The 17,191-nt window shown below is 42.2% G+C and overlaps 1 protein-coding gene across 13 annotated transcripts in view; it reads right to left on the bottom strand.

Moving 5' to 3' along the window:
• KIAA0825 (KIAA0825 ortholog) overlaps positions 1–17,191 on the bottom strand; it is a 429,759-nt gene that overhangs the window by 225,510 nt on the left and 187,058 nt on the right. For all 13 annotated transcript variants that reach the window (XM_045022167.1, XM_045022174.1, XM_045022166.1 and 10 more), the window contains one exon: positions 753–866. In XM_045022167.1, the coding sequence (XP_044878102.1) occupies positions 753–866 (114 nt within the window). The remainder of the gene's footprint in view (positions 1–752; positions 867–17,191) is intronic.

A 17,191-nucleotide genomic window follows, 5' to 3' on the forward strand; every position in this document is an offset into this window, starting at 1 on the left:
TTCTCAGAATAAATATACAGATTTACAAACATCTAAATTATGAAAAATGAAGTAAAAAATAACTTGGGGAGTTATGGGGAAGAGGCAAAGGGATTGGGAGAGGATCGACAATGGGCCTGTGAGTACGTTGGGACCAAAATTAGATAGGGAATGACAGCACAGCTTGTAACATATGCCTTGTGATACTTGCCATTATATGCAGTGAAACAGAAAGAGAAATTATTCATTTGCTTTTAAACATGTAGCAAGTTCCCTAAAAAATCAAATATAACTAAGCAATGGAAAATACAGGCATATTTTTCAATTCATTATTTAAATATCACACCTACTTTTTTGAGCTAGCCCTTTTAATTTCCCCCTAAATTAAATGCTATGAAAATTTTACCTGTGCTGAATTACATGATTGTCAACTATTGTATATTTACATTTTCATGAAACATAAACATGAAATATCAAAACATGAAATATTGAAAATAATTCAAATATCAAACATAACATAAATACACTGCTAAAGAGCTACATAATGCACTGCCTTCTTCATGACCTTTCTTATAGATCATGGAAGTTTAAACAGAACACTTTACATCAGATAAAACTTGTAATAAATTCAGAAAAGTGCTTATATATTGTTTCAACTCAATTTTAACTACAATAAATATCTAGGAACACTATCAGCACAATATCACAGCAGTATCTAACTAGTATTAACTATCTGATTTTTTTTCTTATTTATATCAACTAGAGATACTCACATAAGTAAAGGAGGACAAAATGGTGTTATGCAAGATAGCCAGTGTAATGGGTGACTGATGTTTGGTTTGGAGAAATCTGATGGAAGTAGCTCACCAAAACCACTCTGAAATGTCCTGGAAAAATAAATAGTTTTGAGTTAAAAAGACAAAAAAAAATCTCTTTAAGAACCAATATGAAAAAAGTTTATTTATAATAAATAAACATTATTTGTTTACTCCCATTTGATCAGATGTGAAATTTTAAAAAATCATTTTATTTCTTAGATACTAGTAAATTTTTTGCAGCTGAGTTTTATACAAAAATGACACTGTAACAGACAGTTAAACACACTGGCTTTATTATATCATTTTTAAATAGTCTCTTTACAAAATAAGATTATGGACTGAAAGTAGGCTAAGTAACCAAACTAAGTTACTTTTTTGTCATTAGTTTCCATTCCCCTTCTCTTTATAGATAATTAGTAGGGCATGTTGTCAACATTATGAGTACACTCTGCAGCATCATGACCTTTTGAGGTGGTGATGACATATCTCCTGCTAGACATGCTACAGAGATATCTACTTTGGATTAAATCAGGCAAATTTGGGGTCAGAATCTTTGGCCTGCTTTACTGGCTCAAAACAAATGGAAAGCTAGCTTAGACCAACAGCTAGGATTCCCAATACAAGGAGAATCTCTGATTGGTGTAAAGCTGGCATAGATGGCGCAGTGTCATCCATTCATGGCCTTCCCAACATAAGGGAACATTCTAGAGAGAAAGCAAGGTATTGCCAGATTGCACTGGGGATCCTACTAGTGCTGGCACATATTAGAGCAGCCCTTTGGCTGCTCTAACACATGCCTAGGGACTATGCCCCTTTGCCTACCCTTCCCGATCTCTCGTGTGTATCAGAGCAGCTCCAGCACACTTGAGAGGATGTAGTTCCTTCTCTCCATCCCACTGCTCAAGTGGAATTCTCATTTCAAAAACTTTCACTTCCAATTTTTAATATTTATTTTTCATGGACACTCTTGTGCATCTTAAACTGTCTCTCTCTGGTCTTCCCTGTTCTATAAGAAATGGGTGGGATTTTCTAAAATGACTTAATAGCATCAGATGCCTTTAAAAATCCTATTGTATATAACCAAAATCAGTCATGATAGGTTCATTTTCTCTCTGATATAAAACCATTAAGCCAGATCCTTGTTGCTAAGTGCCCTTTGCACTGCTCCAACAGTGAACAGGCCCTTAAAGCCACCTTCAGCAAATAAGGGAAGATTCTCACGGGACAGATGCATCTTTGGTTGGCATAAAACTGGCTTTATACCACCTGCTCCTCTAACTTGGCACATGGGACAGAAGGGGGCATGCCACAGTCAGGAGGGGCTGAACCCTGGGAGACTAATATAACCGCTACAGCTGGCATAACTCAGAACAGCCTGGAGTCTGCTTTAAATTACACCAAGGCAATTTCTCTTTCCTCGGCTATGCCAAGTGTGATCTTAGGGCTGTTCAGGATCTTGGGAACTGACTTCAATGTAGTTACGCCTGGGGTGAATTTGGCCCAATGTGTCTAAGGAGAAATTACACACCAGTTTCCTTCTTCCTTCTACTTTGTTTAAGTTCTACCAAAATTTCCATAATGTCTCTCTGATTTGAACAATTAATAACTGAAATTCTAAACACTGCCACATCATTACTGTGTGTGTATTTTTTAAAAAGCCTAGGAAATTAAAAGAAAAGGAGTGAGGCAGCCAGCACTTGGTTTCTGTTTAAAATTTTCAAGTTTAATTGGGGGCAATGGCTAGAGTAAACAATATAACTAATTTAATAGTCTCATTTAGTTCAGAAATTTTCTTCTACACCATTACAGTAGCTCTCCTGGGATGCTCCAAATTCAGGGGTAATATAATATTCTGTAATTCTCTAAGCTGAACAGTGCTGGTTGTTATTGGCAACATTTAGGATTTGTATTGCGTTAGCACGTAGGAAATCCAGTTATGGATCACCACTCCTATTACTTAATTATACATATCTAGACTCAGCCTCTTAATCTAGAAAGAAGGATCAGCCCTTCCCTCTAGGACAGTGGCTCTCAACCTTTCCAGACTACTGTACTCCTTTCAGGAATCTGATTTGTCCTGTGTACCCCCAAGTTTCACCTCATTTAAAAACTACTTATTTACAAAATCAGACATAAAAATACAGAAGAGTCACAGCACACTATTACTGAAAAATTGCTTACTTTCTCATTTTTACCATATAATTATAAATCAATTGGAATATAAATATTGTACTTACATTTCAGCGTATAATATGTAGATCAGTATAAACAAGTTATTGTCTATATGAAATTTTAGTTTGTACTGACTTGCTAGTGTTTTTTTTAATGTAGCCTGTTGTAAAACTAAGCAAATATCTAGATACGTTGATGTACCCCCTGGTAGACCCTGGATACGCTTTGGGGTACATGTACCCTTGGTTGAGAACCACTGCTTTAGGGTACTTCATCACCCAAATGTTTTGTAGATTTGGGTGGTTTTGTTTGTTTGTTTGAAGTTTATCCTATTAAAATTTCTTTTTCCAGTCCCACTAGATAAAGTTTAGAGGTAAAGACAAATTGTTGATAAAGTCACTCCCTAGTTTTTAGTGACTCCACACACACTTTCAAAAAAAAAAAATAATAATTCCATCCTCTCATCCATGAGCAGGAAAATGAACTATAACACTCATCTTGCATTTCTTAGGAAAAAGTGGCAATTAAAAAATCAGTGGGAGTTTTGCCACTGACTATAATGTGAGCATGATCAAGCAGCTTTGAGTGGAAAGGGTGGCATATACAGAGCAGGGTACACTACAAAAGGGTAAGGGATCATTACAACAGTTACATTTAAGCTTCCTCAATAACACACATGAAGTCTTCTAACGGCTCTGATAAGATAAGATTGTAAAGTAGGTAAAGGAAAATAAAAATATTTTCACAGGGAAACTGTAGAAGTTTTAAAATGCTGGCAATGTCTAAGACAAATTCTTACTTGCTGTAGCTGTTTATAAATTTTTTTTCCAATTTAACCAAGTAGGATGCTACACCTCTTAAAGAATCTGCAGTAATAGGAAATAGCAATTATTGACTTTGATGAAAACAGGATTCCTTAATGGAAATCATGATTGATAAAGTCTGAATAGTAATAAGCAGCCATGTTTTCTCTGCTGGTAGTATATGAGCTGTTGGGGAGATTTTTGGAATACAGCAGTTTGTTAAATACAGTCCTTCAGAGCTCTCTTAATGTCAAGCAGGTGGCACAGACTTTTGGATTCTGAGTTATGAGGTTTGGGAGAGCAAACTTCTAGGCAGATTTCAAAATTGATGTGGAAACCTGTGATCGCTTTAGGGAAGCACATTGTCCAAATGTAACATCTTCTTTAAATATTATAAAGAATGAAGTGTCTGCTAATAATGCAATAATCCTTTGGTGCCAGCAGTTCTCAGTGTCCACTGCTGGCAATGTAATTCTTGCCAGAAAGAAAATGTAACTCTGTGCCAGACAGTTTAATTCAACTGCTCTTCTGACAGAAGTATAGTAATAGCTAGTAGAAAAGTTGTTTTGACTATAAGATGTATTAAGGCAGCTGCCTATAGTCTCAAAGCGGTGGATAGCATCTGTGAGAGTATTTAATACCACAGCAAGATCCCAAGTTACAGTAGTTTTATTCTCCCTTAGAGTATGACAAGGTGAGAATTGATCTTGCAAGCCTCAATGCAGGTGTGAAATGATGAGATGTCTAAAAGATACAAATGGTGTTTCCTTGTAGATTTTGAAGGACTTGGTAATCTAAACAATTTAGAATTATGGATAATATGCAGCTGCATGAGTTGTAACTTGTTTTTCTTAAAAAATAGAGAGGTACTTCCAACTGCTAAAAGAAAAGAAAAAAAAAAGAAAAAAAATTTGGAATCTCTAAATACTCCTCTCAGCAGTCATGCTATCATCCTGAATTTTTAATTTGTTATAGCATCTCCTGATGTCTAATACATAATCATCTGAAGGAGGGCAATTAGATCTTTTTCATCATCTTCAGCAACAGAGGGAACTGGTGACTTCTTGTCAGCATGAGGCAACTGAAAACCACTCTGCTCCGCTTTGAGCTACTCTAAGTATATAGCAGAGGACAGTCTCTATTTTGAAGGATTAAGTGGGACTTTAATTGTGCATAAACCTTGTGCTGGCCTTCTGAATAGGAGAGAATTTTACTCTGTAAGCATAGGAGGGAATTAAGGGTACAATTAAATCCAGTTATCCACTGCCTTATCAAGATATACGTGCTGCCAAGGTTCGCTAAAAGCAAATTCTTGTCGTGTGAAAAACATGAAGGGAATTCTACATATCTGAGGGTTTCGAAACATCATGAGAATGTTTAGCTGAATATAACACTTCTCTGATGTTTATTGATTTAAGTGCACATCTTAGCTCTCCAAGGAAATACAGATGGTTATTACTATCACTTGGGTATGGGATGTTAGATACATTATTTTGTCAAACTGTTCATGTTAAATTGCTGTGATGTGGCTTGGTCACTTTGTAACATGGTGGACCCACTGGAATCAAGTTTAGAGGCAGGCAGGTTGCATATTTGGGTTTGTTTACATTCTAAGAGGATAATCCATGAAGAATTATCCAATGTGTCTGGAACTGGTTTTAGTGTTGCAATAGTTGGAGGCTCAGAAGAAAGAGAAGAAAAATGTTCCTCCCTCTGCTGCTAGATTGACTGAATTGTTGTTTAACCAGATCATTTTGAACTGCAGATAATGAACTGGATAAGAAGTTTATAGAGTTCATTTAAATAAAATTCTAATCTACTAGGAAAATATAATTTATAAATTTTGCATTTTATGGTAATCTGTAGAATGGTAAAAGTGTTCTTTAAACGTTTTTGAGGATACAAACTGTCTTTGGGCTCAATCCTGTAAATTGTTGAAAGCCTCCCGAGATGTGCTGAATGTCCAAAATAACTTTTGAAGACTGAAAGGTTTACCCATAAAGGATAAAATTCTGTTGTGTATGGTTTGAGACCCATAACTCCCTATCTGGATTATTTTTTATTAATTTGATTGTCTAACGTTTGACAGATTTTATACTTTTTAAAAACAATTGCCAATAGGTCTCCAGAAGTCCAGTCTGTATTTATGGTATTTACTATGTTTTTTACAAAAGCAGACTGAATACACAAATTCCATCATTTGGCATATTGACACTCACAGGGCTCATCAGCAGGGTTGGAACCTTTCGAATCACTGCACAGACCTCTGCTACTTGAGCTAATGGAGTATCTGACAGCAACGGGAGCCAACCTCTATAGTTTGACTAGAAATAGAAGTCAATGAGACACAACATTTGCAAGCAGATTTCACAGATATTTGCTGACAGAAGAGGAATGGTGAAATTCAGGAATCTTGAGTTCCATTTGACTCTAGAGGGGAATGTACTCCAGTGGACAAAGATTCTTCTGTTAATTTTCCTCAAGCCTGACCTCTTCTGCCCTGTCCCCCTCCCAACCTGTCCCTGTTACAAGCCTTTAGTCCCAATCACCACCCCCTCAGGCATCTCATCCTAATCCCAGTTTCCTTACCCAGTCAATCCTAGTGTCCTCTTCTGGGCTCTTTTCCAAGTTCTAATTTCCCCCAAACCTCCATTCTCTCCCTCTCCCCAAATTCAGCCCCAGTCTCCTTTCTCAGCCAGTCACAGATCCTCCTACCAGTTCCTTGGCCTATCTGTCTCTCTCCTCCCCCACCACTCAAACTGGCTCCGAGTCTCCCTCTTCAGGTTTCTGATGCAGTATCAGTCTCTTCCCCAGTTCCTTCACCAGTCCCCACAAGTTCCTTGTCAGATCTCTGTCTCCTCCCCACATGTCCCCATTCTCCTCCCTCTAGTTCTTAGTCCCAGTCTCCTTCTCCAGACAGTCCCAGTCTGCAGGGCCAAATTTATACCTTATGCCCCCCTAGGCACAGCATCTTCAGTGCCCCCCCCCTGCACAGCTGACCTTCATGTTTTCCATAAAAAATAGAACTTTTAACCCACTTTTAACATTTAGGTGACCCTAGAACGCTGGCGCCCATAGGCACATGCCTACTGTGCCTAATTGGAAATCCAGCCCTGCCGCCAGTTTCTTCCTCTCCAACTTGCTCATTATTGATTTCAGCATTCTATCCCCTAGCCAACTGGATCCCAATCACCCTCTGTTTACCTAACTGATTCCCATCCCCCATCTCCTACCCCCATGGTTCCCAGTCTCAGTGTCCTAGCTAAACCAGTTCCAGAAGGCCTCCCGCCATCTCCCAGTCTCCTTGCCCAGGCAATCCTAGTGTCTCCCAGCTCCCAGTCTTTCCTCTACAGTTCCCACTCACATTTACTCCCCCCACTCCATTCTCACCAGACTCCATGTTCCAATCTACTCCTTTCCCTCTCCCCAGTCTGGCATTTGTGCCCTCTGCATTCAAATCATACTCCTGCCTCCTTCCATGCTGCCTGGGTGCCACCAAGGGGATCATTGAGAGCACAGGAAAGACAGGTTCCCTGCTCTTAGTTCTGGTGCTCAGACCAGCCCCACCCCACTCTATCTCGGAGGATCTAGGTGTAACAATTACAGGGAAAGTCCCTCTGGGTACGTCTGCACAGCAACTAGACACTGGCAGCTGACCTGTTCTAGCTGACTCAGGCTCATGGGGCTTGGGCTGCAGGGTTGTATCACTGCAGTGTAGACTTCCAAGAGCAGGCTGGAGCCTAGGCTCTAGGACCCTGCGGGAAGGTTTTGTTTTGCTATGTAGACATACCCTCTGAGCCCTGGTAGCCTTGTGCTCGAGCATGCTCAGTTGTTCTGTGGGAATGGTGCATATGTAATCTGGTCATGTGTAAGAGTGTTAGGGTGTGGAACATGCTCAGTGAAGATGGAATCTTTGGAGACTTTAGCTGTAAAAATCAAAGAAATCTCTACTAAATATGTGCAAACTATGATTTTCAAATGCTTATAAGTTGGGTATATATATTTGAGCAGATTTTCACAGAAATGCCAAAGGACATGTCCCTGACAAAACAAAAAACCACCCTCTGCTAAATTTCAAGTCCTTCCTCCAAAGCATATGGGTGCTAGAGCATTCAAATAAATGGTCTGAAGAATTCTTTAACATGGGCAAAATAATGTATATTCCCTTAGCCTTGTTCTCGGAAATGGCTGAATCATTTTGGCTTATATTTCCCAGAACAATTCAACCTGAGACAGACGCCTGGCATACAAAATTTCAGCAGAAACAGCTAAAGCTCTGCAAAGTTATATGCAACTGAATACAAGATCTTATCATGGGAAGTGCTGAGCAACTTTAATAATAGGTGGTGCTACCAGCTCTGCTTATAATGCTTTTAGTCTCTATACTTTGTATTGAATGCATGAATAATATCTCACAGAATTTATTGTGCTACTGCCTTAATGTCGACAATATGCCATATTTATTAACATTTAATAATTAGTTAAGTAGTCACCACATTTCCAAGCTTGGGTTACATCTGATATTCAGAAACTCAATGTTATCTTCTTTGCAATCAATAAAAAAGTACATGTCCACATTGTCCTCATCACCAGTCATACTCATGTTTATGTCTACTACATATAATGATGTGATAAAAGGTGTAGCTTTTCCAGTCATATTCCAACATAATTTATGAAACTGAGCAAATAAATTATTAAAAACAGGTTACTCTCATACATAATGATATAATATGACCCTAGGTACAATAAGACATGTACAGCAGTTTTATTGGCATCTTTGACAATCTTAGCAGTGATTGTAAAAGTGAAATATAATCTGTGAGCAATAAAGTATTATATTTGGTTATATGGTGGATATAACCAAGCAAGGATTTATGTAATATATACTTAGCCTTTGTCAAGCAATCTTGAATCACTACATACAAATCTTTGTTCCATACTTCTGGAAACACTTAATATTTTCATCTAATAAACTTCCAAAGGATCATGTTAAATTCTAATGTGAAATTTTTGTGTGTGAACATTAACTGGTCACTACAGAAATGTGTTAAAGATAAAAAGAGAATCTAATAATGCTTTCATAATTCAGTGCCAATTTTTCTTTTGAGCGGTTTGTCAAATTGCCATCAAATCGCCAGCAGAGAATTCCTCTGGCATGGGAAAACTCAATGTTGGCATAACTATACTGGGTCTGGGCCCTGTGCCTGCCACCCCACCTCTCCTGGCATAGGCAGTGTGCTGGAGGTGCGTAATGGCCATAGCAGAGTTCTGCTCTGCTCCACCTATCTTCCACTGGTGTAGGATCTATTAAAGATCTTAAACCACATGTTATATCTTCCTGCCACAGTTCTAAGTGGTGATGGAGTTGGGCCTGGCCCCAAGGATCAAAGAGCTCTGGCACAGGAGAGAATCTGCCCTAAACTCACTCTTCAGAAGAAACATACAGGATTCTTTTCTTTCTCAACCATGTATTTTTGTTATACTTGACCAACCTAAGGCCTTGTCTACACTACAAGACTATTTCGAATCAACTTAGTTCGAATTTGTGGATTCGACCTTATGAAGTCGAATTTGTGTATCCATACTAAATACACTAATTCGAATTTCTGAGTCCACATTCACGGGGCCAGCATCGACTTTGGAAGCGGTGCACTGTGGGAAGCTATCCCACAGTTCCCGCACTCCCCGCTGCCCATTGGAATGCTGGGTAGAGCCCCCAATGCCTGCTGGGGGAAAAAATGTGCCGAGGGTGGTTTTGGGTAACTGTCATTATTGAACCGTCACTCCCGCCCTCTCTCCCTGAAAGCGCCGGCGGGAAATCTGTTCGCGCCCTTCTCTTGTCAGTTACAGCGCGTACGCCACAGCACTGCGAGCATGGAGCCCGCTGCGATCATCGCTGCACTTATGGCCGTTGTCAACTCCTCGCACCTTATCATCCACCTCTTCCACAGTCAGCTGTGAGAAATCGGGCGAGGAGGCTCCGGCAGCGCGGTGAGGACAGGAAGTCACAGAGTGGCGCAGACCTCTCACAAAGCAGGATACGCCGCACCGTGGAGATCATGGTGGCAATGGGTCAAGTTCATGGTGTGGAACGGCGATTCTGGGCCCGGGAAACCAGCACGGACTGGTGGGACCGCATAGTGCTGCAGGTCTGGGATGAATCACAGTGGCTGCGAAACTTCAGGATGCATAAGGGCACTTTCCTTGAACTCTGTGACTTGCTGGCCTCTGCCCTGAAGCGCCAGGACACACGGATGCGAGCAGCCCTGAGTGTGCAGAAGCGAGTGGCCATAGCCCTCTGGAAACTTGCAACACCAGACAGCTACCGGTCAGTAGCGAACCACTTTGGCATGGGCAAATCTACCGTGGGGGTTGCTGTGATGCAAGTAGCCCACGCAATCGTTGAGCAACTGCTCTCAAAGGTAGTGACTCTCAGAAACGTCCAGGACATCATACATGGCTTCGCCGCGATGGGATTCCCAAACTGCGATGGGGCTATAGATGGGACTCACATCCCTATCCTGGCACCAGCCCACCAGGCCAGCGAGTACATTAACCAAAAGGGCTACTTTTCAATGGTGCTGCAAGCACCGGTGGACCATAGGGGACGTTTTACCAACATTTTCGTTGGGTGGGCGGGCAAGGTTCATGACGCGCGTGTGTTCAGGAACTCTGGTCTGTTTAGACGCCTCCAGGCAGGAACTTTCTTCCCGGACCACAAAATAACGGTTGGGGATGTGCAGATGTCTACAGTGATCCTCGGGGACCCAGCCTACCCGCTAATGCCATGGCTCATGAAGCCCTATACAGGCGCCTTGGACAGAGAGAAGGAACTCTTTAACTACCGGCTGAGCAAGTGCAGAATGGTGGTGGAGTGTGCTTTCGGACGTCTCAAGGGGAGATGGCGGAGCTTACTGACTCGCTCGGACATCAGCGAAAAGAATATCCCCGTAGTTATTGCTGCTTGCTGTGTGCTACACAATCTCTGTGAGAGCAAGGGCGAGACCTTTTTGTCCGGATGGGAGGTTGAGGCAAATCGCCTGGCTGCAGTTTACGCTCAGCCAGACACCCGTGCCGAGAGAATATCCCAGCGGGAAGCGCTGTGTATCCGGGAGGCTTTGAAAGCAAGTTTCCTCGGAGAGCAGGGTAACCTATGACTCTCCACTTGCTTTCAAGAGAAACTGACCCTGGGCCTGTGTCTGTATGTGTCGATTTCGATCTGCGGTTACATACCCCGTTCTCCAAGTTTCCCCCACTTCCAAAGCACGTTTTAAAGCAAATTAATTGTTACACTCATTATTAATAAATCTTTGTTTTACTTTGCATTTCTGTTCAGGTGTTGAAACATGGACGCATACTGTGCTGGGTACGGTGTGCACTGATGTACATACAGCTTGTACAATACAGGACGGACATCCTCCTGCTCCTACATAGGTCTCTGGGGTGGGGGACGGTTTCAAGTGGTTGTGCATGTAGGGGTGGGTTTGCAGGAAGGGGCGAGTGGTGCCGTCTTTGCATACGGAATTGGATGCAGGCTCTGGGCTGTGGGTTTGGGCGTAGGAAGGGGTGAGGGGTGTGGGGGAAGGGTGAGTATCTGTCCGTGGATGAGGGCTCTTGTTGGGGCTCAGGGCAGCGGAGAGGATCGCGCCTACGGTGGAAGTGCATGGTAAGGGCAGCATGCCTTAACATTAGGGGGTGGCAGGCGCTAGGACCGTGGACAAGCGTACACATCACAGAATGACCCGGGGCAGCATACACCACACAGAGGGACCCTGGTGACTACTGAATGCAGTCTGTGTGTGACCTGCAGTTGATCCTGCCCCCGATAGTCTGTACCCTGCTAATGTAGGCTATCCCGTGCAATTATAAATCCCCTGCCCCCCCCCCCCCACATACACAGTCTTCTGACACGAAAGACGTGACGGAAAGAGTGAACAACAGCAAACAGCTTTTATTAATCTACTACATAGTGGGGTGATGAAACTTGGATTTGGGACTGGGTGATCCTGTAAGGGAAGCGCTTCTAAACAGTTATAGCGTCAGAGGTGTGTGGAACATTAGCGCTCAGCTGTGGTGCAGTGACAGTTCTCATGGCCCCTACCGCCCCTCCGTCTTGTAATTTTCGGTGAGGGGGGGACAGGACTTCTTGGCGTTGGAGGGTGGTTGCAGATACAGTGCAGGGGGGCTCTCTCCTCCTGCCTGCGGTCCTGCAGAACATCAACAAGGCGCCAGAGCGTGTCCGTTTGCTCCCTCATTAGCCCAAGCAGCGTTTGAGTCGCCTGATGGTCTTCCTGCCGCCACCTATCCTCCCGTTCGATGTGTGTGCGATGCTGTTGAGAGAGGGTCTCCCTCCACTGTCTCTGCTCTGCCGCTTCGCCTCTGGAGCAGGCCATCAGTTCCGCGAACATCTCTTCCCGAGTCTTTTTCTTTCGCCGCCTAATCTGAGCCAGCCTCTGCGAGGGGGATGCCGGGGCAGTCCGGGAAAGATCAGAAGCTGTGTGATGGGAAACAGTAAATGATTTCCTTGAACAGATACATGTTTGCGAACAGTGAACACAGTCTAGTCAGTTTCTCTGAACAAGACCATACAGGGCACCAAGTCTCACGAGATCTCAGGAAAAGTTCGAGATTTCGGAATACGCTCTCATTGGCGGCGCCATTGCACAGGAGAGCGGACAAGCGGGGAGAGACAGCATAATCCGTCTTGCAGACAGTCCTGGTAAGCCTTAAAGTAGATCATGCTTATCAGTTAGTGGATAGCTGTGCTCTCCTGCTAAAGGCAATCTGGAAAGCAGAAAGGCTGAGCCTTTTCCAGCCCCTCCCGCCAGTGCACGGGAAAGATCAATGTCTGCTTGTTCTCTGTGGCCTCCAGCACGTGGCTGTTAAGCGAGGGTCGTTGTTATGCAACCTAATTGTAAACTGTTAACAATACACTAATTGCCCGACTTAGATGCAGCCTGTCCAGACCGACATCACCCTGAGGCGGGTCACTCGCAGTCAGAGAGAGCGGATGCTACTGGAAGCCCTGCACAGACCAGGACCATATGCAGCAATGCTGGTGGAGGCGATGATTCCTCTCTACATTAGGATCTCCTGGAGCGGAAGAGTGTGCTTCCATGGAGCACCGAATAAGGCACCTCTCCCCAGGAACCTCCTCCGGAGGCTTTTCGAGCTGCTCTCTGAGAGCTTTGTTGAACTGTCCCAAGAGGATTACTGTTCAATCCCTATATGTGTGGACCTACTATTTATATAGTTTGACATGTAAAATTTTGTATATAGTATTTCTATTTTTTCTATACCCGTTTTTTTTAAAATAAAAGTTTCCATGTTTATAGCACTTACCGCCTGATCCTTCCCCTGATTCTGAGTCCGGGTTAACGGGCGGGGAGGGTTGGTAGGGGATCTCTGTGAGGGTGATGAAGAGATCCTGGCTGTCAGGGCAAGCGGTATTGTGTTCGCTGTCGCCTGCGCCGTCCTCCACAAACCCTTCCTCATCTTCCCCATCGGCGAACATCGCCGAGGAACTGTCTAGGTTCACTATGCCATCCTCAGAGTCCACGGTCACTGGTGGGGCAGTGGTGGCAGACCCACCGAGAATGGCATGCAGTGCCTCGTAGAAGCGGCATGTCTGGGGCTGTGCTCCGGAGCGTCCGTTTGCCGCTCTGACTTTTTGGTAACCTTGTCTCAGGTCCTTGACTTTCACGCGGCACTGCATCGCATCCCGGCTGTATCCTTTCTCTATCATGGCTTTGGAGACCTTCTCGAAGGTCTTTGCATTCCGCTTGCTGGAGCGCAGCTCCGAGAGCACAGACTCCTCGCCCCACACAGCAATCAGATCCAGGACTTCCCGGTCTGTCCATGCTGGGGACCTCTTTCTATTCTTGGATTGGCCGGACTCCTCTGCTGGAGAGCTCTGCATCGTTGCAGGTGCTGCGGAGCTTGCCCCGATGTCCAGCCACGACGTCAGATTCAAAGTGCCCAGACAGGAAAAGGAATTCAAATTTTCCCGGGTCATTTCCTGTGTGGCTGGTCAGAGAATCCAAGCTCGGACTGCTGTCCAGAGCGTCAACAGAGTGGTGCACTGTGGGATAGCTCCCGGAGCTACTAAGTTCGATTAGCATCCACACCTAGCCTAATTCGAGCTAGCCATGTCGAATTTAGCGCTACTCCACCTGTCGAGGTGGAGTACCAAATTCGAACTAAAGAGCCCTCTAGTTCGAATTAAATGGCTTCCTGGTGTGGACGGTTGAGCGGTTAGTTCGAATTAACGCTGCTAAATTCGAATTAAAGTCCTAGTGTAGACCAGGCCTAAGACAAAACCTTAAGTAGCTTTAATTCCTGAAAATGACATTTCTTAGGATGCTATTTCCAGTGACACCTTGGAATTCATCCAACCCAACTACTGGACAACTGGCTCAGAGACAATGTTCTGCGTTCAATAATACCCTGATTAAACCAATCTTCCTTGTGGGGAAAGGTGAGAAAGGTATCAGGCTTAGATTAGTCTGGCAACAGCACATAATCTTGCTTAGTACAAGAGAATATTATTTAATTAAGCATCCTAATTTTATGTTACAAATTGGGGCCTTGGTAATTGTGAAAGTCATAATGTTGCCATTCTTGTATTGTCCTTAAATGTTTAACCTTCAGCAAAGGAGAGATACACCTCCTCTCTCTCTCAAGTGTTGTTTAAGAAAATTGAACAAACTTTTGTGATATTTTTGACAGGAGTGATTTGTGATTTTTTTTTTTTTAGGGTCTTTTGTAAGAGAGATTAAAATGTGTAAAATTTCAAATGGATATAACAGTTGTAGAAAATAACCATTGTAATGTGATGGATATGATCTCAAAGTTTAAGAAGGAGACAATACTATTTGAATAAATGTGTTTGTATTTTCTGTAGTTGTGTGGTATATTTCATTAGAAAATAAAACAAACATTTACTTTTAGTCCATACTATTTAAAATCAGGTGGTGTCCACTCTAACTAGAAATCTGTTTTTTAGTTTTCTGTGGGTTTCTTTTTTTTAATAACAGAGCTATGGGGGCACTGATACACACACATTGTTTTGGGGATCTAAACACTGCCTTTTTCCGTAGCTCGCATAAGAAATGTGTTGTTTTCTAAGGAGAGCTCAGATAAATCATCAGGTCATCTGCAAACAGAGCTTCCTTTTTGAATTCCCAGTATTTTTTTGTGATCTGATGTCTATAGATAGATTTTCAATTATAGTGTCATATAAAAGTGATCAGTTTTCATTTGGTGGAATGGGGACCAGGTTAGTGTATGGGATAATCATTCTCCCTCAATTTCCCAACAATTCAACACCAATATTTTACAGGTTTATTGTGTATTTCTTTGTTACTGAATTCCAATTAATTTAAACTGAAAAGCTTTATTAATTGCCCTTTTAAAATCAATATTAACATTGATTTCTGAAGGCTGTAAACTATGTCTGCAACAAACTGATGTTCTAGTTGCCTGTGGAACAAGATGGAGGATTTAGAAGTAGGGAACCACAGCTGGAACTAAGAATTCGAAAGGTTTATATATTGTCAGAGGGTGGAATTAATATGTCTTGTCTTAGCAATTCATATTTTAGAGCATATCGGATGTTGGATATCTACTTTGTTTTCATCTTTATTGCACAAAAATCTTGGACAAGTATTAGACCAATTGAAATGTTTCCTTCCCTAGCAAATAGGTTACAAGTGATAAGTATTTTGCAAACTACCGCAGACCATAGCCTCTTTCCCTAGCCTCTGTTTGTCATTAATGGCTATTAGCCAGGATGGGTAAGGAATGGTGTCCCTAGCCTCTGTTTGTCAGAAGGTGGAGATGCATGGCAGGAGAAAAATCACTTGATCATTGCATGTTAGGTTCACTCCCTCTGGGGCACCTGGCATTGGCCACTGTCAGTAGACAGGATACTGGGCTGGATGGGCCTTTAGTCTGACCCAGTATGGCTATTCTTATGTTCTTATGTTCATATTTCATGCCTCAACAGTCATTTCCCAGAAGAGCAATGCAGACGCATTTTCTCAGAGATTTTCTGATAGAAACATAGAAGTAGTCATTTGTGAGATCTACTGTGTGTCCTGCTCTTATGAGATTCTGATGATGTACTGACAAAAATCAATTTAGGTTTGCAAAAATTAGTCATGTCTGCTTTTTCTATCTATTGCTTCCCTTACAATTAATTTTATCCAAGTTTTTTTGGAGAATGAATTAGAAACTACCTAACATATGGACATTTTCATTATACAGCCACGACAAAGAAAACTGACGTGAGATCAATATTCTTTTATTTCAAATTATGCATAACCTCTAATTTTGTTAATAGGAAAACTTTTTTTCCATCTTGTAAAATATGTACACTTCATTGACTAACAAACTCAGGGAATTTAATAAACAAACTCAGCATGTTAACTTTTTACGTAATCTTGACTGTAATTAGTGGGTTAGGTTTAATGAAAGTATACTAGCTGCAGTGCAACACACAACATAGAAAACTATCCAGATCTGAGATCTCATCTAGTTTTAAGAATAAAGATCTAAGAATGCAAGGTTCAGCAAATCACCTTCTTTAGCCTTCACAAAAATATAATCTTTAATGATCATTTGCTACATATATAATTTCAGTTTTAACATTTTTTTATAAATCTGTGACAAACCATGAAATTTGATATTTTCACCATGGCAAACACCTGAAATCTGTGAGCTTTGTGATTTGCAAAGGGCCTTATTTTCATATTAGATGACCGATCTGTGATGAAGTGAGAGTTCTGTCTGTACCACTTCTGAATTTTGGATGATTTTATGAAATTGTATCATGAAATCATTGTGTCATTGAAAATGTATAAATATGTGGATCCATCACAAATTAGCATGTGTCATGACCTGGGAGAGACAATGGCGAGTGATTGACACTCAATGCTTGTGTATTCAAAATAAAACACCTTGGGACAATAGGTATGCTCTACCTGGGAGAAGACACTTCCTCCTTTTGTCTGAAGGAAGGGTGAGGTTTTGGAGTAATGAAAAATCACCAAAAAGGCAGAACAAAAGAAGCAGGTGACCCTAGAAGGAGTCTATAAATGGAATTATGGGGGGAGGGGCGGATGGATAACGGGGGGAGCCATTTTGCACGAGATTAAGACAGGGACAGGAAGTGTGGGGCAGGAAAGAACAAGGTCCCAGACACTAGATAAGGGCCCCATGAGGAAGAGAGACTAGCTAGCATGCAACAGCCTCCATGAGGAGGGGATATATACGTTGCCTGCCTGCCTTCCTGGACCCAGATGGTCCTCCAGGACTCACAAGGGAAGGGTGAGCTAGAAAGTGGGACACATTGCGTTTAGGATGTTTTATGTGATCTGTATTCTCTTCTGCTTTATTTGTTATGAGCATAACATTGTT

The sequence above is a fragment of the Mauremys mutica genome, chromosome 6, assembly GCF_020497125.1.
Source record: "Mauremys mutica isolate MM-2020 ecotype Southern chromosome 6, ASM2049712v1, whole genome shotgun sequence".
NCBI lineage: Eukaryota > Metazoa > Chordata > Testudines > Geoemydidae > Mauremys > Mauremys mutica.